Raw genomic sequence first — 26,997 nt, 5'->3', positions numbered from 1 at the left:
CACCGACACATGCTGCAAATCCTTGCCACCCAGCTGCTCTTCCTCCTCGCTGCACACTCATCCCTCGGGAATCATTAGCAGCCTCTGAGGGCAAACACTGTGCCAGGGGTCGGTCGCAAGTTTAAGAGAAGGTCAAAGGGCACAAGTGTTTTTCTCCACACTCCTTGACCTCTTGTTCATGGCACAGAGAACCGTCTCACTGCAACCGCCTCTCTCTGACTTTGTGTCATAGTTTGGAGTAAGAACACTTTGTACGTGGACAGTAAACAGTACATGTTTCTATTTTGCAAGAATCCTGAGATTATAATAAGGACGAAATTAACTTAAAAAGAAATCGAGAGGCTGGGAGAGAGAGATAGGAAATAAGGTAGGCAGCAGACCGCCTCTTTACTCAAGTCTTACATAACCGGCTGCGACTTAGCGAGCGTTAACCTGTGATTCATCCTGTTTTACAGGGCACTTAGTGGATATGGATAATTCATATGGATCCCAAAAGCCCCCCAGGGCACTGTTGATGTAAACAATATATGTCCCATATTTGTCAGAATGAAGAGTGCAAGGAGCAGTTCAGCCGCGCTCGCAGGACGCAACTGCAACTGCCCCTCCTGGGTAAGATTGATTAGAGGCTCATTACTCCATGCATGCCTCTGCAGTAAGTGTGTGTGTGTGTGTGTGTGTGTGTACGGCGCGTGTGTGTGTGGGTGTGAGTGGGAGTTTCCTTGATTTGATTTATCAAGTGCTCAAAAGCAGGCCGAAGGATTAATCACACCGATGATAGCACGCCAAGCTATTATCTACATTGCTTTATCTGGAGATGCTGACTCCGGCTGGATACTGACTGTGTACAGTGTGTGTATGCCAGAGAGACTGTGCCTCTGTTTATGCGAAGCAGAGATTATGTGCTTCTCTCTCTATATGACTTTTCCCCTGTGTGTAATGCGCTAGTACCACTTTCTTAAGAAAAGGCAGATTAAATTGTAGACAGAGGAGAGAGTTTTTTTTCTTTTGAATTTAATACAGTATATATTGGTGCTTGTAATATGTTTATGCGAGGCGGGTTAAAGTGTGCACACCTGTGAAGAGAGCGGTCTTTTGCGAGGTCTCCCCATCGGATGCAAACAAACACGTCCGCTGCTGCCGGTGCTCATGGATCTGCACTAGGATATGAGTCACCCCTCTTCCACCTTCCTCCTCTCTTGTCCATCACTCGCACAGAATCACTCAACTCGACGCTCGGTGCTGTGAACCTGATGATACTATTACACACACACAGATACACACACACACATACATGCAAAGACTCCGTACCCACTGTGTGTCTCACTCCCTCTCTCCCTCTAATTGATTTTCTCTTCTCTATGGCTGTCCTCTAGCCACCACATTTGATCCTTATTTCAGCCTTACCTCTGCCTGCCCTTATCAGTGCTGACTGTAAACTAAGCAGATTTATACAACAAAAGGCCTGCTTTTCCATTTTTTTTTTTTTTACAGCATTGCAAAATCAATCCATTTATCTTCCTCCATCGAGCTCTTCAGCCGTCTCTCTAGCCGTCTATCTTGCCGCAGTAATTTCTTTTCTCAGCAGAAAGCTTAAGCTTTCAGATAATACCCAGGTCTCAAATAATAGTTGGTTGCACAAACAAACAAATTATGTAATTCCAATGTCAAAAATAGAGGCACGTTGCCTGAAGAATGTGGCGAATTTATCAAGATCTAAACTCTAAGTGCAAAAACAAGGTTGTGGCATTTAACAAGAATACTCGATTTAACATGAAAGTGCCACCTTGAGAGGTACTTATTGTGTACTTCTGACTGCCAGAGAAAATATTGATTAAAATAGTTTAATTAGCAGCTTTTAAATACCCATTTCAAAAGTGGAAGATAAGATAAAATTGAAATTCTTGTGCCAGTCTGTTCCACTATGAACACACCATAGCATGATAAACAAGAGTACTATAGAATAAAATAATCAAGCATCATGTGTAAAAAAATATGAAAAGAGTGTTTATGGAGTAGATTCAGAACAAGTACCCACTAGGACTAAAAATTATGATCACAATTTACGTGAGCTAATGCTCAACTAAAGTGGAATCAGAAAGAAGTAATGACAATTTTAATTGTAGTAGGTATTATAGATGATGATGATGCTTAACATAGTGATATTTCACTTGAAAATGTATGAGATGAAAATATTATTCTCTTAGACCAATAATAGTCAGCAGCAGAAGGATTAAGATAACTTGACTTTTATCTGATGTTTTACTAATTAGGGCTGTGGTGATGTACAGTACAACAAGTGTATTATTAAATATTTAATATGATTGAATTCTAAAACAGAGGCTCATCAGAAAAACCTAGTCATGCTCTACAATGATCTGATGAAATATACTTAGAGAGCAAAGAGACTAAATTTTTTAATTCGGGCTTTGACTCTAATATGAGCTGCGTTCGAATACACGGAATGTATGCTAATCCAGTCCAAAATCCTCAAAGGTTAAGTGATAATAATACAAAGTCTGATTGAAAATTCCTGGTATCTAACAAGCTGTGTAGCTACCTCGCAAGCTGGTGCCGAGATGTCGAGGGATTTCACCAGCTACCGCCAGATAAAACCACCGCTGTGGTTCTGTATTTCGAGCACTGTTCATTGCAGCTTTCTTTCTCCCCGCTGAAAGGACCTGTCCTCAGAACTGGCAGCATACAGTACAGATTACATATTTGAATGCAGCAGAGAGACACAGGCTTATCCTGATACAGTATCACTCGCCCAGATCTATAGGTGTGAGCGTGCGGCCGTGTGCTGCCTGAATGGAATTCGACTGCGATGCCCACGCATGATTTGTCACCAGCGTTAATTCCACAAACCAACATCACAGGCTTTTCATTTTCATAAAAAGCGTGTGTTCCATTTTTATCTCTATCCCTTGTCTGTCCATTGTGTTGTCTTTCCTTCTTTATCTCTTGGATAATTCTCTTGTTTTATCTCTGCTTTTCTTTCCAATCCGGCCCTATGTCCAAGCTGCCTCCCCCCATCTCTCCCTCTCTCTCTCGCTATCCCCCTCCCTCCACTTTTTGCCCTCATGCCAAGTTGCAGGCTCAGGCTACGTTGAGCCGCATTCGTGACAGCGTCTGAGCGAATTAACGCAGTGCTGCCACTGTGTGCAGACATCTAGGACACACAGCAGAGGAAGAAAAAATTGGAGAAAAAAAAGAAAAAAAGCGCAGCCCCCGTTCTGTCTATCTATCTGGCCAAGCTGGAGCAGAGCTTATCAGGCTCTACTAGGAAAGAGAAGCCGATATTCACCCCCACTGCAATGCCAGAGTGTACATATCAGTGGCAGTCCAGGCAACATAGTTGCAGTTTTTCAAATGTCAAAAGCTAGTGTATCTGTGTGTGTGTGTGTGTGTGTGTGTGTGTGTGTGAGAGTTTAGAGCTCGAATAACTTATACAGTTAAGTGAATTTATGTTTCAGTTTACCTTAATGTTCCAAGTTCAGATGGCTGCTCTGCTTCACCAGCAGACAGAGGGTAAAATATGTCCCCTGTAATACCTGGATAAACTCCGTTGCCTCCGAGCACAACTACTGATTGTGATGTATGGCTCAGTATAACGCTTTCTTAACAGAGACAGAATATTTTCACACATAACTTTACTTCAACTTCAGCACACCATCCATCAATTTAAGCAGCGCAATCTCACGGTTTAGGAATTCTTTTTTGAAAAGTGCATGTCAACATAGTCTGACTTCATTATCCTCCTAACTAGAATCCATTCAGTTATTGTTACTTGTTCAGGTTCAGTGATTGTCGGTTGGAAATCCTACGTCTTATCTAACCTTTAGCCCTTGGAACTGGTGTAATTGATGAGCGAACACAGGTGATTATCGGAGTTGGCGTTGACCACAGAAGGCGGAATCGATACTGAAGTGCCGTATTGATCCTTATGGCAGTTGTTGATGAAGTGAGGAGGCTCATCGGGAGATGAGTGCAGGGAGGATGATTCAATGAGCTGATGGGTTTTTATTGAGGGGATAAGTCTGTGGTCCGGCGGGCTTCGCTGACATTCAGACCTTCGGTGTTGGTTTGGCTTAACTTCGTTGTCCTGGAATGACTGGATTGACCTTTCTGTAAGCAGGTCCACATGTATGTCTTACTCGTTTGGACTGTTGGGTTGTGTGACTATTGTTGTCTGTTTAAATCGTATGACACACTCGGATGTGTTCACACGTAGCTGTTGTTGCAGCAGCCTCTTACAAATTGAAAAGCACTTGATTTTCTGTGGCATTTTTGCTGCAGATGATGAAACACGGCCATAATGTCAGTACTGATGTCTATGATATTTCAAAATTTAAAAGGAAGTCAGACCTGAGGAATGGGTGTACGTGTGCTGGATTTTGAGTCCCGTACTTTTTAACCGACCCCGAACTCGGTGTGTCTGGTTAGGTCTGGTTTGTAGAAGGCTGTCGACTCGATAGGAGCTGGCAGGTATGGAGCTGTGCAGCCCCCTCTCCTGTCTCATGAAATACTGTTGCTCCTCTGTCTCAAAGTGCCTCCAACTGTGTGTGTGTCCACATGTATACTGTATGTGTCTGTATTTGTGCTTCCTGCGTGTTTTCACTGCTCCGCATAACCGTGGTATAGCCGGGGGCAGCCTCCTGCCATGTGGAATGCACCCCAGCGTGAATCCACTTCAAAGCCCGTACACATGCACATCCACCCAGACCCACACAGGCGCAGTATGGAAGCACCTTCAGAGAACGCTTTACACACAGAGACATGTCTATATATGCACACTCGCCGACACTACACAACCTTTTCAACGCTTCCCACATGTATGTAAACGTCCATGCATTCACTGATATCAGATCAATCAGTCAAGTGGCATCAATGCCGAGCGGCCTGATGCTTTGATACTACGATGGCATTACGACTGAAGTGCGTGGGTGGTTAAATAGATAGATGTACATTTGTGTGCTTGTGTGTATACTTACTGTGTATGTGTCTGCATTTTCAGCTTTAGCAATTTGGGGATATTTCTACTGTGACTTCTGTACACTTGTACAGAAGTCACAGTAGAAATATCCCCAAATTGATTGTGCCCAATATTTACGCCCACGTCTTAATATGAAGTGGCATCCAGTTTACTGTAGAAGAGGAAAACAAAGCTTCTGACAATGTGTTGCCTTATCACTCTACACACACTATTAAAACATCTCTTTCACAGTACACACAATATGCACCAGTTTTTTTGTCACTGGGACATCCCTATCTCGTCTCTTTTTAGTTTTCATTCTGTTGGCAGCATCTTCAAAAACGTTTGGATGCCAGAATGAAGAGAAGAAGGAGAATGGACAGACGATCTTACAGCCAAAACCATCAGACTCAAATCTCAAAGGAGCCATTTCATTCTCAGTGCTTTTCCATGTACCGGTGCCCATACATTAATGTGCACACAAGTTGTTGCGCACCAGACAATCACCCATTATACTGGTTTTCATATTCAACAGGTGTTCATATGTACTGAATATGATGCACAGCAGTGACCATTAAAGCGTCTCCAGTCGTCTAGTTAGTGGTCTATGACCGGGAAGTAAAGAGCTTTGCTCTTTTATCTAGCTGCAGCTCTCAAATGGAGTGGAGACATTCAATTTAAAGTCTAAGATCTGGTAGAAGCCAGTGACTTCCATTAACTCTGTCCCTGTGAAGTAGTTGGAGAGGTAGAGCATCAAAGAACTTTAATTATCCTGCCCTGCAATGGGGGGAGACAAAGTGATGGAGCGGAGGCAGAAAAAAAGCAAAGGTACAGCAAGAGAGATGGAGAAAGAAAGGCTAGGACCAAGGGATGGAAAAGGTGCAAGGTGTATGTATAATCCGCCATAATATTGGCTGATCTGCTTGATTCGCTGCCTTTCTGCTTTTGAAGGACTTGCAAGGATTAAATTGCTTCCGTGCTTTCATTATCTGCCATTTGATTGGATTGTGGAGCCCTGCTGAGGTATGCCATCAGGAAGTAATGGGCAAATCTAGTTGCATTATTATTTTATTTTCATTTGGTCTGAGATAGGAATCTGCCGACAAAACCGAAATATATTCACAGTTATTGATAGCTTTGATCACAGCGGGCAAGAGGTAGACTGTAGCACAGACAAAGCATATATGAACAGTTGCATAGAGAAACAGAACATAATTCAAAAACTTTACAAGCGCTCGGGTAGGGAGAGAAAGGGGAGAGTCGTGGAGGATGGATTGAATGCTTCCATGTGAAATGGTGAAAAAAGAAAGCACATTTCTCCTCTCTTTCTTTTTAGTGGGCCAGCGAAGAGCGATAGTGGGACAGACATTCAGACAAAGTGGTGGAGTGGAGGGCGGTCTGTTGGGAGCCGGGCGTTAAAGGTCAGGGACGGGGAGATGGCTGTAGCACAAAGACATAATTGGCTAGGCAGAAAGCCAGTTCAACACACACACACACACACACACATACTGTAGAGGTAGGGGATAGTGGCCCGTGTGGCTAGAAGGAGAATTGGAGCCACTGGAGAGAAATGTGTAAAAGTCTTGACAAAGATTGTTTGGCTCTTTATATGTCACCCGTGTTTTTTACTCCTTTGTAAAACCTGGAGATCCCGACTGCAAGCCATTTGGTATTTGGTATTGTTTTTTGGGCTGTTGTCACACACACACACACACACACACACACACACACCCCTCCTCTAGCACTCTCTGTTGCGTTTCATATCCAGATATTTTTGAGGTTCCTTCTCTAAGCAAAATCTCACTGTCGTCATCCAAACTTTAATGCAGTTGACTCTCTTCCCCCTTTCTCTTTTTTCTCTCCCACTCCTCCTCTTCCCTGGAGTGGCTCCAGACATCCAGAAAGTAACAGTTCCAACAGAATACCAATGCCCTTCTCAAATGGTGCAATAACCAACCAGAGAAACCCAAATATGCAGAGTGCGTACACTTTGAGATAGAATCAAAAGAGTACTCCAAAAAGGGGGTAATTCATCACTTATGGAGTTATTCCTTTTATGCGGTACACATTTGTTTTATCGAAGACTTGCAGGAACGCGTCGCTTCTGGCAATGCTTAGCTTTAACGGGGCTCATTTGCATTAACAATTTGTGGTAATCAAAGCTGGACCAGGAGCTATGCAACCAAAGCCATGGCTACCGCTGCCACCGATTCATTCCTGTTGCAGGTGCGTTGTCAAGTAATGGCTTCCGTAGCCTCAGGGACATGGACAAACCTGTACATCTCTCCTTTACAAGTACACTCACATGCCCTCACAGGAAGACACCTGACTACAGCCCCCCGCCACCTAATTCACGATCATGTCATGCATAATGAAGATCGCCTCGATGCTGCAGCGAAGAGGAAAGGAGGAGACTGAGATTAGGGTTAAGGGCACTGCATTTGATGCCTATCATCAAACAGAATTAAAATCTTGTAATAGAGGTAAAAAGCACCCTTGGGCAGTAAGGAGTAGGAGGGCTTGGGTTGAAGGCGATGCCAAAGAAGTGAGTGTTCTCAGGGTATATAGTGGGAGACAGGCTTTGCTTTGAGGATGGGGGTGGGGAGGTTGGCCCAATCAAACTATCCACAGCCATTGATTCAATGTGACTGCTGTAAGTGGTTGTAAGTGAGGAAATAGTCAAACTCTCATTGGTCAGGACATTTGGAGATCGCTCTCTTAGGCCTGCACAAGGGTGCATTAGCCGGTCCTTCCTTCTTCCTATGTGGTGCTGTGTGGAGAACGACAACTCCCCATTCATCGTGCAGCATTCAATCAACCGCTGAGAGTTTTAATTGGTCCTTCGGATGATTCACTGATCTCAGTGTAACAAACAATTTCATGTTTTTTTGTTGAGAAATCGTCCATGACACAGACTGAACAAAGATGAACTTGACAGAGTCTCCTCTCCTCTCATGTCTCCATTCTGTCCCATCCTCTGTCAGATGCTTCTTCTCCCGTTGAGACTGAGAGAGATGAGAGAGACGAATAGGCAGCGAATTCACAGTCATTCTCTGCTTGTCACCTTTCTTGTGGGAACTCTTTTTGCATCAGCGTGATGCTTTATTGATTTATTGGCACCGTGAGAATGGTCCATTTATCTCCATCTCAGAGAGAAATATGAGGGTTGTTGATGCGTTCTGACTGAATAATCCTGGTATTAATCGAAGCCAAGGAGTGTCAAGATGAGGCGATGGGGCTGTTTGATGTCTGTAGTAAAAGTGGCGTCCGACTGAAGCTCTTTGTTACAGAGATTGCGATAAGGGTTTAGCCCAGAAGCTCTGATGCATCACACCGGGGCAGCCCCTGCAAAGACTAAAATCATCATTTAGTAAACTCTGAACACGAGCTCTAAAGGATTACGGTGCTGCAAAGGAATTGTTTATGTCATTTGCAATATTAAATTATTCTTTTGGGGTTGGGTAAAGCCACCTCTATGTGGCGCTGTGGTTGAGTATGAGTTAAATGTGGCATTTCAAGGAGCCTAAGTGAAATCTAATATAGCATTTGTATAATTAAAACCAAGGCAGTGTTTTGGGGTCAGCAGATTAGTGCTTAAAAGATCCAATTAAACTGTTTGGTGAGAGTGGAGCTCCGGAGCCTGTTGGGTTTCCTCTCAGATAAGTGAAAAGCCTGATAAAATATGCAAATATGAGAAAGGACCCTTAGTGCTACCCTGGGCCAGTCGTAACTAAGGCTCCTGCTATTGACCCACCTCTGCCTGTCCTACCCTCCTTCCAACTCCAAAGAAACCAGACACACACTCTTGTTGTGCAGCCTAATAGCACAATCAGCATGTCACTGAGAGAAAGCACTGCAGCGGCCCTCATTTTCGATGAAGCCTGATTACCATCATGTTCCGTGCAAAGATGCTGGAAATACAAACTGAGATAAAGAGAGAACAGAGGGTTTTTCGGAGTTTGTTTGTTAGTATAATCTCTCCCTCTTGTCTAGGTCTTTTATTAGATTCTGAGGAGGCTCGAACAACCGCTGTCTTGATGGGATAAAATGGGGATATTTAGCATTCAACTAATGTATTTTTTTGTACCATTAATACCAGCGCAAGTTACTTCCTGTGAGTAATAGTTCATTTTGGCCCATTTGTACATACGGATGCAGCTGGCCGGAATGATCAGGACAGTTAGTCATGGGAGGCCTGTGTGGAGAACATTTGTGTGTGAGAATATTGCCGTGGGCAATGGGATGTGAGGTTTCATATATTCCCATTTTTCTGTGTTTTCCCCCCTGTCAGCCAGCCACATTGACAGTTTGTTTTACCAACACTATGCCTCTCACTCCTGCCATCCTTAGTTACCATGCTAGAACCACGTATCTCGCTTCACGCGCCACAATAGAGCATTCGGCACCAGCCATTAGTGAAGCAATCAGCATATTATAATGTAAATATTTGCCCGGGGCTCTTTTAAAGGATCCAGGTCCAAGTGAATAAGTATGAGAGTCCCCAGATGAAATTGATACTTGCAGGCTGCATAGGCAAACATGCACCTGTGTACATGCATGTATATCTGTGCATAGAAATAGAGACCCAGTGCTAAGCCAGTGGCAGTCACCCACACAAGCCTTTCCTCTCTCTTTCTCAACACCAGTTTCTACTTTCAACAACTGTGCCTGGGTGGAAATGCCATCAGTCTGAAGAAGTTCTATTGTTCTCGCTGGCAGGGTGCTTGTGGTGCACTTGATGGAACAAAATAAAAGTTTAAATCGATCAAGGTAATGTGAAATTTGACAGAGCAAAACGTTCTCCCCATGACAGCTTTGAAGTTTTCACTTTGTTTCAGTGTTTGATGTCAGGGTTGCTTGTTGAGCAGATGTATACATGCTCTCTTATGGTAGAAAGATGCCTTCCAGTCCTGTCTCTCATCCCAGCTTCACTTCCTTGACATCTCTTTCATTTAAAATTCCATTATTGTCGTACCCAGTTTTTTTTTTAACAGAGTATGTAATCCCATGTACTGAAATAATGAGAAGAAAGAGTGTTTTGGATCGTATCAGATCTGTGATACAATAAATGCTGCATCTACGCCATTTAATCTGCTTATTGCCTCAAAGGCCTTATCTTGTCCCTTATTACTACCTCTACGGAAGAAAAAAAAGTTTAACAATTGCATGTCCACTTTGCCTGTTTACAGGGGAGGTAGTCTTATTACCATTACACTACTGTAGCTGTCCTGGAGACCTCTCTGGCCTTAATACTGTTGACCTGACCACACTACACATCTGAAATACACATTGCACACCTCAGGCTACTTTTATGCCTCTCAGTCCGTCATACCTATCACCTTTCACTGAGCCTCCCTGGTGAGGCTTATAGTCAAATGCAAATCACCAGGTTTTTCCTTGACCATGACAGTCTTTGGTGATGTTGAAATATGAACCAGAATTGCGGCGGTGTAGCTTTAGAGCAGGGGTCTTCAACGTTTTTCAGGCCAAGGTCCCCCAAACTGATGGCGAGATGGAGCAGGGACCCCCTACTATATAAATTGCATAAAATAGTGTTTATATTATTCTGGGCCTAGTGCCATGTATAAACATAGTTACCCTGTTATTGTGCATTCAATACTACCCTTGTGGGTAGTAGCATGCTAACATTAGAAAGGTGGCTCAGACACCTCGCAAATCCTCTCAGGCTTATTTTTCAGTTATAGTAATGTTTTTTTTACATTGTACAGCGTCTATTTCTCAGTAAATGAAAAAAAAAACTAAGCAAAAAAAGGTCAAACAAACAACTTTTAGGTACAAATACGACCATCTACGGAGTTTGGTCTGCCATCTTTTATTTTTGAGCTTCGCGCTCTTTAGACGTGAGCATAAACGCGATCTGATTGGCTAGTGCCTGTGCTGTCGTATTTGCATGAAAGGTGCTGTGAACCGGTGCCCAGCTTGAGAGAGCTCCTGTGTGTAGCTGAATGTGTGCATTGCTGACTAAAAGATAACGTCTTCTGCCTCAATTTATACGTTCGCTACAATATGTTGGATTCATGTCAATGTGTATCTAAAGACAATATATACAATTCTGGTTCTGAAGACATGAATTTTGTTTAAAAAAAAAAATGGAAAAAAAAAAAATATATATAATTTTTTTTATTATCCTCCAAAAATGTTGCGGACCCCCTGTTGAAGACCACTGCTTTAGAGGAAAGGAAATGTTTATAATACTGTGTTCAAACACAGTACTGTTGCTTCCAGTCAGCACAAATGATGGACAGGAAAGAGCTGCAGTGTATTTTTCTTACCTTTTTCATTTTTTTTAGAGAAGTGAAAGGTTTGCATGCCGGTCACATTCTGTGTATTATTATTCTACACCAGCCCGCTGTGTTACTTCAAGGTGAAAAGCCCTCTACTACTGTATATGTAGTATAAAACATATGTCCATAACATCGGACAGGAAACTGCTCCATTCAGTCACCTATATTGAACAGAAATACAAAATATGTGGGTACATCCATAAAGCTGGAGCATGACAGTTCAAAGGTATTACCTGTGCTCCTTGCATCGTTAGTGGGGCTATTAACGCCTCCCATTGCACAATCAAACACATCCCTGTCAGTATTCCCACCAAAGGCTGCAGTAAATTGAAGGCTAAACCTTATGGGCTGTGGGTGACTGGGACACCTGTAGGTTTAACCAATAGGACAACATTGATGTTTTCCCTCTGATGAAACAAGAGCTCATGTCTCGACTATACAATGGGCCCTGTCTCCTTGCTTTTCTACTGCAACATTTTTAAAGTGTATAGGTTACTGAGCATCGACAGTTTCTGTCTTTTTAGCAAGAATTGATTGTCTACCTATATAGTCTCCGTATGACAGGAGTAGTAATATTTTTTAATGAGCGTGACTTCCCGGGGCAGTGGAATAAATTTCTCAATTTAGCATCGGAGGGAAAATGTTCGGGAGCCCATGCTCTGTGCCATCGTATTTTCCCAGGGCAAGGAGAGGCGGTGGGACCTGCTGAATGAAGACATGCCAACATATATTTGAATGATGCAGGTTTTGGTTCCTGTTTTGTCAAAGGTAGCTCTGGGGTTCTGCTGGCTGAGGCTCTCTTTGTCTTTCCTGCGCCGTTGCTCATTTTCATGCGTGCCATATGAGCCAAGATGTGTACAAGCCTGGGCTGAGGGATTGAAGACAGCTTTGTGCGGAGGTTTTGCCGACAGGCCCGGTCCCCGCTACCCATGCCGCTGCAACAATTCCCCCATCCATTTGACTCACACAGAGTGGCAGATTTCTTATGCCTTTCATGAGTTGTTGAAAGCCGCTGTCACTCGCTTTAAATTTTCTAGTCAGTTCAACTAAGTACATCTTCAAAGAAGGCAACTGGGGGCCCACTGGTATGTGTGGGGTTGAGGTATATGAATGAAAGACAGAAGAAAGAAGGAGTGTAGAAGAAGAGAGAAACCTTTAGCTTTACTTGGCTGGCCTGTGTGTATACATCTACTTACTTCAATCAAAGTCAGCACTTACTGTATTAAAAAGGCATACACATTGGATGGATGGATGGAGGGAAAGAAGGAAGGATGGACGGACATCACAAACATGCATAAAGGAGTTTCTCTGCTTTAGGGTCATATCCTCAAGCGTAATCACATACTAATTCTACAATAAATGATCAAGTAATATGTAGAAATATGAAATTTCACTGAAGTTACAGAAAGACATCCAACTTAATTTCCCTCAATACAATTTGTTGTGTTAACATGCTCTAGGCAACCATCTTCTTCCTCAGGGCACGATATGTATTTAATGTAGCTTTAAGCTGTTCTTGACAACGATACAAATAACAACTTAACCACTATTGAGAAGGATTCATTAGAACTTTATTAACACGCAATGGGGGTCACAGGCCAGACAAGGTTAGGAAAGCTTGTCACGATATTTAGGAGCTCTCAAGAATGCAAGCACAGGTCTTCAAGCCCTTGAACATCCACAGACTTTCATTTGCACGCACATCCACATGCTCACACACACCACATCACAACAGCAGTAATAACCACATGGAGAGCTTTTTGGCCTGGCCTTTAATTAGGCCGACACTAAGACACACTGAGAGGCCAGCATGTTCCATCCCACTGCCCTCTAAACTCCCCTGGGTCCTCTCAACCTCACCCCAGCCAAATTCAGCTAAGCCTCAGTCGCCATTCAGCATACACATCTGCAAGCACGTCCACACAAACTCACTTCATATTCTCAGGCTGACATGCACGTGCAGATGTGCGAAGTCTCCTCAAACACACCCTTACTTCTGTCTTTGTCTTGTCCTCAGTGGGACTGGCATGCACCCTCTCGCCTATTGCCAATCCATATCTCCTTAAGGATTCTGTTAATTACAGCTTTCAAGAAGCACCCTTTACCCCATGTCTTTCCCTTCCATCCCCTTCTCATCGATCGCAGCTCTTCTTGTTTATTTGTGTGGCTGTGTGGCAGCGGCCTTTAAAACATATATCTCCCCTCCTCTCCTAAACCCATTCTCCTCCTTTTGATAAAGGATTGGAAACAGATATCCGAGGAGGTGGTGCAGGGCCGACCTCTTCATGGTTTTGTGGCTAAATCACTGAAAGGAGATGGATTGTGCCTCTGCCGCCACCAGATTTTCCTCCCCGTGGCTTGAGTCACTGCTGTTTTGTCTTGGGCTCAATGTCCTTGGAGCAGGGATAGAATTAACGGTAATACATGGTCAAGGTTGCTCAATGGTGGAGGTAGAGGAATCAGGAAGAGAAGAATGTAGAGGAGAGAGTGGAGGTGAATTGGGGAAAGGGGAGGGCATTAATTATAAAGTAGACACATTCAATAAAGGACTGGAGTCAAACCCCCTTCCAGGGGGAATTGGAAAACAGCAACTACAGAGTAGTATTCCAATATTGGATCCCAGAAGCAGTGATAAAGACTGAGTCAGAGTGCGCAAAGACCAAGAGAAGAAGTAAAAGAAAGAAATAGCTGTGCATGTGTGCTAAAACAGCATTTATTCTTATGTACAGACGGTTGTCAGACTAAAGGAAAAACACAAAGTGTATAACATCAAATGCATAGCGGAGATACTATACCTCAAAGCACCAAAGAGATACTTTGGTGATCGCTGTCAGTTGCCTCAATCCAAAATCCTCTCATTGTTCTGCAGCTGGGTTCACATTCGGATTAATTATATTTCTCCACACACTATTTCTTGTGCGTCACAAATCTGTCTATTATACTGATTATACTAAACATTACTCAACTTAAGCTACATCTTAAAATAATTTATCTGGCTTTCACAAAGATTAACTTTCTCCGATTACCTATTGTAACCAACACTCAACAAAAACTAAAGAACTTATCACAGACCTTTATATATAAAACTGGCTCCTTTTGTTGCACGAAATAACACCAAAGGAACACCATTGAGGTAAGCGAGGCACTCGCGTTTGCAAACCTGTGAGGCCCCACAGAGACGTTTACATGGTGAAATTACCATTATCATGAACTGATTGCGTCCACATTGTGCACTTTACTGTGGACCCTTTTGTACCTCACAGGTTGCAATGCACGTCAGACTGAAATAAGAGCTCCCTGTCAAAGCCAATCACTTCATCAAGGTGGCCATTTTAGGCATTTCTCAGCTTGAGATCTGCAGGAAAAACATGGCCACAGTGAGTGCCCCATTAAATGCTGCTGTGGAAATGAAGTCCTTGGCTCAGAGGGAGGTGTCTGAGGAAACTTCTGAAAAGTACAAATGAGTTTTTTCCCCCGTCTCACACTCTTTGTCTGTTCTGTCCCTGTTTTTGTGCAATGGAGAATCCACAGAAGGTGTGGGAGGTGCATTGCATTGCACATTCAAGTATTTCAGTTCATCATTACTGTGGCAGTACTGTGTGTGTGAGATAATCAGTGAGATGTAAAGGTGTTTGATGTAGGTATGGTCGGAGGCAATATCAGGTTTGCCACAGACAGAGGTGGCTGGGATGTGGGGGTTGCTATGCCAACCACAGGTGCAGCTGGTCTAGCATTAGAAAAGACAATGATTCCGTGTTTCAGCGGGCAATCATCAAAGACAAAAGGAGGATGCGGACCAGACAAAAACAGGTTATTGGATATTTTTATTCACAGTTAGATATTTGTCTCAAAGAGAGAGATCTGAATTGTCAGCTTGCTTACATGGTTTGTTTTCCCCCTGCACAAGAGCCATCAATTTCATTTTAGGTTCAAGTTCTTTGATTTGATTATGCCGATATCAAAGGGAAGATTAGCCCTGCTCTTTACGGGAATTTTTTATCCTTTTAGTGTACGTCCATTCGGCTTCTCAAATCCATATTCTTCAAAGGCAGGTGGACATCTGAGACGTATAACCTCAAGTTGTTTTATATGAAGGTTTCTATAATTAAAATACACAGCCTGCACATCAGGCTGTGTATCAGGCACATTCATTTGAATGGATTTGACAGGGCATGGGCGAGCTTGCAACATTTGGTTTGCAGTTCTCTGCCTCCGCAAATTGCAATTATTGTTTGTGCTGGGAGCAGGTGTACTATGCAGAGGGGCCACCTTTCTTATCACGTCCCAACACTTCCAGACTTTATGCTGGAGCCAGCTGAGGAGGAGGGAGGCGAAGGAGTTATGTGCTTGAACTTAACACCGGCTGCCGTCCATCCGGGCAAACATGGAGCTGGTTGCTCGCTGTGGAAAAGGTGGCAGCCAGTTTGACAGATAGTCAATCAGTCCTGACTTATTACCTTCTGTACACAGCTAGTCGGAGGCAAACAAACAGAGCTAGCGAAATCCATTTGCTGCCGCGGTTTGTTGACATCATGTGAAAAATAGCCGCAACATGTTGTGCACACAGTGCTTTTATCACTAAAAAACATCTGTACGCTACACGATGGCGGACAGGGAGAGTAGTTCTAGAATAAAAGTAAAGTCTCAGTAAATAATGTTACATAGGGGCGATCCAATAATCTACTTCGTCTCCCGCCTGGCCAGACCATTTACTGCATTCCCCTTAACTACAATTTATGTCTACATTCACTTTCACTATCTGTAAAAGGTTAAACAAGAACCTCTTACATAAATAGCATAACCTCCCACACAGCCACAGGAATCTGTCATTGAAAAGAGGATATCATTTTAGTTCCACAAAATTGTAAAAGTGCCCTACAGAGTTCTTAGAGTAGAGAAGGTTTTACTCACCACACAAACCTCCCTCTGAAGCATGTGCAAACCTTTTTGAATATGTGGCACAGGCGACTCAACATTGTTCCACTGCCTAATGTCAATGAGCAGAATAATACCACACCAGCAGCAGGAATCTGTCTGGTGGGGGCTTGCTCTCTAAAAACAAAACATGAATGCAATACAAGGGCTCGTGCACACATACCGGAATGCAAGCAAACACCGGGGGTCAAATGTTGACGAAGAGGAGCTCCACGCCGAGCCACACTGCAGATTTGCCGATGCTTTATTGGTCTGCTCACAAAGCACAGATCGGCAAAGGTTCACCACTGCCTGAATTCCATGGGGTATTTTTCTTTTAAAACGTCTTGTACTATGCAAGAATCCGAAGGTCGTGTGACTTTGGACATAATCCACATGTTGAAATCCAGTTATCATCGCATCGTGTTGTGACAGACAATGCGAGTGCGATTTCCTAATGCAGTGTTTGTATAAACTTTTGTCCCTTTTCTGCTTGCACCAAAACAGGCAAGTTTGTAAAAAGTTCAGAATGGGTCCAACCGGGGTTTGAGTCATAAAGGGCCTTGGGATACGATCAGTGGCGGAGGTTGCAGTGTTGTATTTGTGTATGAGAGCCTTTCAGATATTGCAGAGAGAAGGGGGAGGGGGGGCAGACAGAGGCAGACTGGAATAGAGGAGTTGTGGGCTCTCCGTGAAGACTTGGCAAAGGCAGACGGGCTGCGCTATCCTCTAGGGAAGATTCAATTATAAATGATGCTTCCACTCTGAGCCATCTTGGAATCCCTTATTCTTTAGGAGATCTTCTTCACCTAATCCTCAGCAGGGTTTGGTGTGGCCTGCGTCTGAAGTGATATGCCTCACACACAGTGTGTCATGCATTATGAATGATGGGAAGGAGACACCCATGTCCTAATTTTGTTGAGAGCAGAGTGAACGTCAACACCAGAATGCTAATTTTCTCCATAGAAAGATCTGCACACCTTAAGTGTGGCAGTGCTGCAGGTGATGTTGCTGATGTTGTTCCACCATTGCTGCCCATCTTCGCTCTGTCTCTTTTACCCAACACCTCTCCGCAACTCACCCCCTTCCCTTTCATCTCTCCACAACGTCTCTCTCCTCTCTCAAAAGATTCTGCTGGTGGCAGCGTGCAGGATTAAAGTCAGCAGACAGGTCTTCTTTGTAGCCTAGAGTGTTGCGTCGATCTCAGCTGCAACCTCGCTCTCTCTCTCCCCCTTACTCCCCCTAGTCTGTGAAACCCTCCCCTCAGTCCTCACCCTCTTCCTTTTCCAACCAGAGAGAATAGGAGCTGACATCTCCAGAGAACCGAGAAAAAAAAAAATCATTTAAAGCTCTTCCTCCCTGTCCGCTCGTCGCTACAACAGAGACGAGTGCCAGTAATGCAGCAGGAAGGAGGGAGGGAGAAAGAAGGGGGGGTGAGAGAAGGCGTGAGGGTGAGACTGGCTATCCGACTTTCGCAGTAATGAGGAGGGAGTTGTTATGGATCACCTTCTGTGTGTGTGTGCGTGTGTGTGTGTTTGTGTGTGTGTGTGCGTGTGTGTGTCTTGGTATTCCAACGTCAGTGTTCTCATTTGCACTCACACACATTTGTGCCTTTGCAGAGTTACATGACTGCTTCATCAATGGGTGTCTGTGAGTCAATCTTCGTAGCTCTCTAGCAATCGGAGGGTGATCCGACATACTGTAGCTGTGAATAAGGAAAGAATTTTACAAACTATGTTGCCGTTGCTCTGAGAAGTGGAGGGTGGCAGTGAGGACTCTGTGCCTCTTGACTCTCCGTAGAACTCCAGAGAACCTCCACATGATTGGGTCTCAAACATGAACATCACAGCGGGAGACAACATTTATAAAATCTCAGGCGTGTTTAGTGGAGGGGGGGTGCACAGCATGCAGGAGTCAGGACATAACATTGAAATAACGCAGCCTAGATCACTTGTTTTTTATTTTTTGCACATCACCAGCGATGTTGTGAACAGACCTGATCACCAAAAGCTAGTTAATGTCGTTGTCTTTCCGAGTTGAAGTCGGTGTCTTCTACCTCAATTTTGCATCTGTCACATTAGAACATCAATGTGCCCACTCGCCAGATAATCTCTTGCTGTTTCCCCACATGGGCTCACTGACATTTTCAGAGTTTTTGGGGGCTGGCTGGAGAAACTCTAGAGAATGTCCACAGCAACCAACTTGGTCCTCACATACAGCCTGCATCTCCTAAAATTATGCAGAGTTTAGTGTATGTCTGAAAGCAACTCATCGTTCTTCCCTCTTTTCCTTCAAAGGAGATTTTTTCCTCCCCTGTTCTACCCTTTACATATCTCCCGACGTCTGTAGCATGATTCAGATTGTTAAATAAAGCTGAGCTTCATGTAAATATGTCCAGTAGGATGCCCATAAATGAAGAGAACGACGAGAACCGTTTGACTGAACCAAATTATTTCACCTCTAAAATCAAATACATGCATTACACATTAGTTTGAACTTGCAAGCAAGAATAAGAAGTTGTACAATAATATACTACAATAATCCTTTAGCCATCAACACGTTCATTATGCTAGCTGGGTCAGTCCCAGGGATCGTTTTAATCCTCCAGTCCCAGCACAGCCCGACCAACTTTAAGCAGAGGTCTAATTAATCACAACGAATTAAAGCAGCTCTTCGGGTGTTCAGGGTCTTCAAAATGTCATAATATATATATATATATTGGTCTGTGGAAGGAAGCCGGAGTACCTTGAGAAAACCCACATCGACACTGGGAGAACATGCATACCCCAAACCAACCAAACTCAGAACCAAAGCAGTATTTGTCTTGCTAATTATATTACTGTTTTGGACTTGGAAAAAAAGTCATTTGAAGACACGACTTGTGTTCTGAGAAATGAAGACAGTCTTTTACCCTTTTCAGCCTCTTACAGGGACTGCTTCAGACGGAACAACAGCACCTGCTCATCCTGTAAACTGCCACTGACAGTACCGATTCCAACAGCACTGTCAGCCCTGAATCTCACTGCTGCAGGAGGGCCTTAGCTTGTGCTGGCATTGTTGCACAAATACACCCAGTATAGTGTTTGACTGCTCAATCCCAGCAAGTGTGAGCTGCTGCCCAGCAGCTCACACTTTATCCCGCTGGCTACGAGTGGGGATTTTCCGCCGATGCAGCAGCAACAACAGCAGCTTCTGCCTAACTTTGCTAGTGGGCTGTGCCTCATAAATATAGGATATGATTCTGACAATGTAGAGTAATCCGTACAATCCTCCATACGCACTGTTGGAAATAAATTCCTCAGCCATAATTGCAGACTGCGTCGTTTTATCGCCCGGCAGTTCTCCTTTCAATTTCCTACGCGTGAATTATCCTCGAGTAAAAATACCTGACACACACAATGTTTAATTAGGCTGAAAACATGATTATTTTAAGTAGCAGTCTTGCGTAGGGCTAATCTTAAACAAACTCGTGTCTCAATCCCAATAATGTATATATTTTGCAGTCTGTGTTTGACCATATGCTGTCTGAAAACAGCCGCCCACGTTCCAGGACATTTTCTATCTTGATTCTATCTTCCTCCACCTGTATTATATTGAGCTTTTGTTGTGTGAATCCTTACAGTGTAGTAGTGATGCTACCACTTATTATAGCATAGAAAGAGACGTGTAAATCATTCAAGGCTGGATGTTTTCTTAACATAGCCATTCTTCACCAGGCGCTGCCCTTCATAAATCACCTCCTGCATATTATTCAGTGTCGCTGATGAAAGATGGGACACTTGGCTACCGTTGTGGTGACAGTGTGGAGATACCACATTCTGAGCGTATTTGCTATAAAGAGCACAAACATTACAAGTCCACATGTGCCCACACAGACATCTATAGTGTTTTTTAGCCATTCCCTGCTACCTTGCTTTGGGCAACTGATTGAGGATAGAGAAAAGGAGAGGGAGAGGCTGAGAGAGGGAGCGTTCAATCATCTGCCTCATCCCTCGTTCTATCCCGGGGGGGAGAGGCAACAGTTGGAAATATGAATTATGAAATGATAAGAGGTTGTAAAATGGAGATAAATCCCGGTGATTACACAGCTCAGTATCTCACAATTCGATTCCTCCGCCAATGATTCTTTATTGTGGTTGTGTGAAGGACAGCAGGCCTAATAATTCCCCATGTATGAAGCACGGCGAGGGAAGGCACTGTGATGATGGAGTTCTTTTGAACGTGATTGAGGAGGCAATTACATATTCTGCATCTCACTTTCAGGATTTTTTTTTTAATGCTCCTCTTTTCTTTTGCTCTTTCTCCGATGGCAGAAAATCGACCACATCAAACCGTGTTTGTCTTCTTTTTCCAACCCCTGGGGGGGCCCGCGCTGCAGAAAGCCCAAGAGATAACAAGGAGAAAGACATAAAAGCACATAAACAACATACACACTACACTCACAGGCGCGCGCACACACACATACGTGCACACGCAGCTAGGAGGAAAGGAGTGTGAGGGTTTGTGCTAGGGGATGTGCCTGCAAAAGTTCAGTCTCATTCATGTCTATGCAGATGATTGTGAGTTACAGTGGAGTTTACCCGCTGCAGTCGTGTGTAGCTGGTAGTGTCCCCTTGTTGTTTCTTTGTTGCTGAGATACACACTTGCACACACGTCTTGACCACCACCTCCTCGCATCCATTGAATTTGGACAGAGAGGACCAGTCTATTGCTGGAGGTCTTCAACCAGCCACATTTAAACAGAGGGTGATATCACAGCGTGGTGTGAAGCCTGAATACAACCAATTACCCAGTTATGACAGACGCGCGCCATGGCAGCTGCTCTGCTCTTTCTTGCTCCTTTGTAGATAGCGTTGTTGCCTGGCATGGTATGCTCTGTGTACGTAGAGGATAGAGAGGGAGGAGAGCGTGCACAAGTACGAGGTTTTCCATTACGTTTCTCGAATCTCCATTTACAGACAGTGGCTTTGATGGGGCAAAATGCGATTCACCCAGTTTTTCCCCCTTGCTGGTTAGGTGGATTGAAACCAGTGACCTTCCATCGCTTTTGTCCGTGTGGTGAAATGCTGTTTCTGCCTTTTTCCCCCCGACCTGTCTTTTCAATAGTTGTGTAATGTCACGTGGGGGCCTGAAGGACAGGACATAGTTCTGTTCTGCAGACAGGTGTCCTGACCTTCTGTCTGCTCACCCACGCCTCAGGGGACCTCGGTGAAATAGAGGCCAAGGCTTTGACCTGGTCTCTCATCCACAGTTTTTCTCTAAATGGAGGCACACTGCAGATGCAATGAATCAAAACACTGGAGGGAAATATGTAAGAACAATCCCTTTTGTTTCGGAGAATTCTAAGTCTTATTTGTAGTTTTTTTTTTACTTTAACAATCAAAGAATAATAAAAGGAAAATCACTGCTGGTCGTCTGTCTCTTCAGAGGGCTTCCAATCTCCCTTCACTCACAAATCAATGGAGCACCCAAATGCTACAATTAGATTTCAAATGGCCTCCCTCCAGTACCCACTGGCCATGGCAAGATTGCATTATTCAAAGATGGAGATGAAAGTGCCGTCTGATCCACCAAAATAACATCTTGCGCAGTGATCTGTTTGTAGATTTGATTCCTTTGATGATATATCCCCTGCAGTTTGCTTTTCACCAGGTCCGCGTAGCTGTAAACGCTGCGTGTACGTTGAGTGTGTACATTCCCCCCCTATTTACCACCACTATAGGCCTCAACCTTGAGAGCGACAATGCCACTAAAATGTGAGCACCCCGGGTTTTAAAGAACAACAAAAATGACCATGGGGGCAGATGAAAAGTCTGCGGTAATTACAAGAGAAGAGAGAAAGGGACATGTGAGTGGTTACAAAACAGAGCAAACTTTGAAGAGGACGTTCACAGCCATTTACCAAGAAGCGAAGAACCAATTGTGCTGCTTTTTACCTTTGTGCTTTAATGCGTCTTGCGGGATCAAAGTCTGTATTGCTCCGTTACCAAGCAAATCAAAAAGAAAAAGGTGTATAAGCCCATCACTGTGGTTCCAGAGAGCCCTTTTAATAGGCTGTCCCGTTAATGGACCAAGTTACTTTGCAGGCAGTGACATCCTCTTCTGCTGCACTTTTAATTAGATGCAAATTTTAAAAGCCTTTTTGCCAACGCACAAATGTGATGTTTTTGTGCTAATGTAGACGACACGTTGCTGCAAAACACTGTCAGCACGAGGCACATGTTGATTCATTTTATAAACTTTGTATTCCCCATTTTAGAATTCTGCTTTCGGTGTGGCTCTTCTTTTAATGGTGGTTGAAAAACCTTGAGAAGATTATTGTTTGTTAACAGTTGTGGGGGCTGGATGATCGCCCCCTGGAGGTGTCAAATGAAGTAATTGGGAATGTGCATGCTAAGTAAGGCTAGGCATGTTAAAATATGCCGTTGCTTTATCCTAACTTTTAATGCGAAATGGCTGAAATGTAATTGTTTACAAGGAAACTCGAGTGAAAAAGCTCCGTCACCTGGAGAAGAGGCAGTGTTATGCAAATGAAATCTTCAGATGAGCGTCAGAAATGATGCCAGACTGTTTATGAGTTGGTATGCAGTGGACTCTCTCTCCGGGTGCAGAGATAGCCGGTGCAGTCTGGGCCCAGCAGGTTGTTAGGGAAATGTGCTACATCTCGGGTTCTCTCCTTGCTCCGTGCTGGACTTGTGCAGATAATCACCCACTTGTGTGATTGTGTGTGAGAAGCCGATCATCTTCTTAGTGTTTGTGTGTATGCACACGTGTTTGCACACTTTCATATAGTTGATTATGACAACGTGTGCTTGTGCCTTTGTAAATCCGCTGTGTGCCTGTGTGAGTTTGTGTGTGTGTTTGTGTGGGTGTGTGTGTGTGTGTGTGTGTGTGTGTGTGTGTGTGGCTTCCTGAGGGTTTCATTCCGAACATTGCTTTCTTGAAATACTAAGCAAATCTCCTCAATGTGATAATTGGCTCCCCAGGGTGGTTGTGTCTTTGCTGCTCATCATCGTCATCTCCTCCAGAAAGAAAGAAAAAAAGTGTGTATGTGTGTTAGATGCGATAGGCGAAGGTTGCTCGTTTGCCGGAGAAACTGATCCCAAGTCTGCCGGAAACTCTTTTGGCAAGAAGAAATGTTGAGGCGATGAGACAGCCGGGGCCCGATCCGGTGCAACCTGGCTGCAGGCTCTCTGCTGCTATAGGGCATCAGGGTTTTCAGACAGACGTAATGCCAAGAGGGAAATGAGCTGTTCCGGGCAGGCGATAACGAGATCCAGACATCATCTTTAGTCATTGCAATGTCATTGAGAGCATGAAGATATTGTATTGTTTGTTTTGAGAGAGCATAAAAGAGGTGTCTGTGATAAATCAGCCATGTTTGGTTATTAGATACAATAAGCGAAGCCTTTTTTTAGGCTTTGGATGCAGATCGTCTTTTATGCCACACACTCGACCTTCGCTGGTGGTTTGCGAAGCTGACACCTGAGGAGTGTGAAATGCAGAGACCCCTCCGTGTGGCTCGAAGGCAAATAGAGACACACTGGTCGATAGTCTCTCCCAGCGTCCTCCTCCCTCTCTTCCATATGTTCCTGCAGTCCCCAGGGTGTTATGAACCACAGAGCAGATTGTTGGCCACTTCATAGGGGAAACACTGAGACAGCTGGGCACCTATCACAAGGCCAAAACAGATGTTCAGGTGACTTGGAGAGGAAGCGAATGGAAAATGTGCAAGAAAGGGATGGTGGAGGGGTGGTGGAGGTGAAAAAGAAAAAAGAACGTTGATGCAGAGACTTCATTAGCAATCCACTGTCAGCCAAATTCCTTCCACGCTCCTCGGGCCACAGGAGTCTGGTTCGTCTCCCATATTGATTCACTCACAAGTCTAATGCTTTTGAGCGCTTGGTTATCTTTGCCTAAATGTGGATGAGACGAATAAGCAGCTCAAGGATTCTACGCCTTTTGATCCTGATGCACCTTGGGGAACATTTAGAAGTCAGAATTGAAGCTGACCCTAAAACCAAATAATATAACTTTTCTCTCCTATTTTTCTGCCCCAAGTGGCGACGAAAAAGCAAATCCACAAACAACTTCAACATATTCCGTGGCTCGGGGCCAATCATGATCCAATCAAAGTTTCTAATCTGACACAAATCTGCATAGTGCGTTTTTATTAATAATAGAAACTTTCAGTCTGTAGAAATCTTTCCCAGGCGATACTGAAGCCCTTTTTTCCCCCCTACACTGCATTTGTCAAATTAAACCCAGACGAAAGTTCTTCGATTTTCTTTTTTTTTTCACCCTCTTCTCTCCTTTCTTGTGCCAGCCTTTGTTCTTTGGTTGCAGGTCTCATATATAATACATGAGGATTGGGAGACTTATCCGGTTCTGGCCATAGTGGCTGTTATTCCCAGGGAAGGGGCTATATTTAAGAGCTGGATAAGTCATAGATGGCATCGGGGGAGCCACTGACTTCTACCCAAAAGGTGGCAGCGGCTGAATACCATTAAAAAACCTAAAATAGAACTCAACACAATTACACTGGAGCAGTGGAGCCGTGGAGAGGTAGCTGTAAGGGACAGCAGACATTGCACCTAATAGAGGTAGCTTGTACTTAGTTTTGTCAGGAAGGTGTTTCGTGACAACACTGTGCTCCCTGGTGTCTAGTTACACTGTTTTTGTATATCACCAAATTGAATTTCACCTCATCTCTTTGTATCCGCTCATGCTTTTCCTCGAAGAAATCGTATTTATTCCCTTTTTCTCCTTACTTGTGTTCCCGCAGCTGGCACCACCTACATCTTCGGCAAAGGAGGGGGTCTGATCACGTACACGTGGCCCAACAACGAGAGGCCGAGCACGCGGACGGACCGGCTGGCCGTGGGCTTCAGCTCCACCATCAAGGACGGGATCCTCGTGCGCATCGACAGCGCCCCGCGTCTGGGAGACTACATCATGCTCCACATTGTAAGTGGCGACTCTTAATTATTATTCAACAGCTTAATGTCGCCCCGCCGTTATGGGTTCATCCATGCAATTAATCTGAGGCCAAACATCTGGTTCAATCTTCTCATCACATTTACAGTGGTTTATACGTCCTATTAATCAGAGCTTGTTTGTCGCTGTCCATGAGTAATCACATGTGTCCAGCTTGGCCAAGATGATGACCACAAACTAAATAAACCTGACTCATCCCTTCAGGTTTATGTATTGAAGTCTTCTGGCCAAATCTTGCCCATCATGCTCAAACTGAATTATACAAATGGTGCAGACCTATTATTTATTTTTTTAAAGATAACCCCCTACTAGCCTCCCTGGTAGTCCTCTTCCAGACAGACCCTGCTTCTCCACCACGATCAAGCTGACTCCCAGCATGAATAATTGAACGTGGCTCTCCATACATATGCAGCATATTCCCACATGTTGAAGAAACATGAGAGAAAGTGAGAGCGGGATCGGTTCCGGGATTTGGAATTCTCGGCCGGTCGACTCTGTATCCGAGCAGCGTCTTCAATAATTTCACTCGTGCAACCTTGCCTCGGACTTGTTTACATAAGCATTAAGTATTAACTTTGTCATAAGCGCCCGCTAGGTGAATGCGGGGGGGGCCAAATTCACTGCTGCAGAGCCACGTTGATGTGTCGGTGGTGGTTGCGATGATGAGGAGGAGGAGGAGCCACGTTTGCGAAAGCAGATTGAAAGTCTTTCTCTTCTTAAAGAGCTCCCCTCATCTCCTGAGCGCGGGCCATGTGGTGCAGAAACGCAGCCATCTGCTCTGCAAAGATGAGGGCCAACAGCAAGCCGTTTTTTCAGGCGCCTTTACATTAAAGGGAGATAAAGTGAAGTAAGTGTGCGTGTTGGCGAGAGAAGGGAGTGGAGGAATGATGAAGATGCTCAGCGGTGAGGGCGGCGTGTGGAGAAGCTTCCCTGCATGTTTCTAACCAACTGAGAAATCGCAGGAGCCTCTTAAAGAGAGGGGGAAAAGAGATGCATTTTTAATTCCGCTTTTTACATATCAGAGCAAAGCCAGCCAGGCAGGATATCTCTCATAATTTGGCTGCGAGTCGTTGGGCGGTGAACGTCTTCATTCCTCCGGCCTCGTGGCACTAATGAATTTATTAATAGGCAAAAGCAACTGGAGATTTTTCGCCAGTTCATTCAGACAGGCAGCATGTTCTGAACCCAGTGTGTGGGTGGATTTTTCTTTCTTTTTAATTTTTTTTTTTGGAATCTTCAGTTCTGTGCTGCATGGGCTACATTGCGCTGTAAATATTACTAATGGTTTATTGACAGCCAAGGGTTGACAAACAAAGCAGCTTTCATTTGATATCAACCATAATTATAGCCCTAAACTATAAAATGCTGCAGAAGTCATGGCACTGCAAGGCTCTCATTTTTTTCCCTCCCACAATTACACTGTTGTTGACCGATGAAAAAAAGCCAGGCTTTTTTGCCACAGGTATAGAGTAAATAATTAATAAGACCTTGAGTAAACATTCAGCTGTGCGAGCAGTGGATTTGGTTACAACTTGAGGCAAACAAACCGCTGCTCAGCCTCACTTCTAAATATTGTTGTCGTTATCTGGATGAAACATCATCAATTGCCTCACAATAGACTTTCTTACACTTCGGTTCGGGGAATACTTCTTGTGCAGGAGGTTTTCTTGAGAATAGGTTTTGTCAAATTTTCAGCTTTGTCGCCGCTACTAGTTCTCCGTGTGTAAATTAGCAGAGACTCCAGACTTCACTGAAATGTCATCCCATAATAACTCCTAATGACAGACGTGAGGTCTTCGCTGTCTGCAT

The 26,997-nt window shown here is 44.1% G+C and overlaps 1 protein-coding gene across 1 annotated transcript in view; it reads left to right on the top strand.

The window, feature by feature from the left end:
- Nucleotides 1-26,997, top strand: part of LOC128460631 (neurexin-3b) — a 183,415-nt gene that overhangs the window by 90,576 nt on the left and 65,842 nt on the right. The window contains exon 12 of the mRNA XM_053445874.1: nucleotides 24,977-25,158. Within this exon, the coding sequence (XP_053301849.1) occupies nucleotides 24,977-25,158 (182 nt within the window). The remainder of the gene's footprint in view (nucleotides 1-24,976; nucleotides 25,159-26,997) is intronic.

The sequence above is a fragment of the Pleuronectes platessa genome, chromosome 17 (assembly GCF_947347685.1).
Source record: "Pleuronectes platessa chromosome 17, fPlePla1.1, whole genome shotgun sequence".
Taxonomy (NCBI): Eukaryota; Metazoa; Chordata; class Actinopteri; order Pleuronectiformes; family Pleuronectidae; genus Pleuronectes; species Pleuronectes platessa.
The sequence above is the reverse complement of the archived record's forward strand: the minus strand, read 5'-3'. Positions and strand labels throughout refer to the sequence as shown.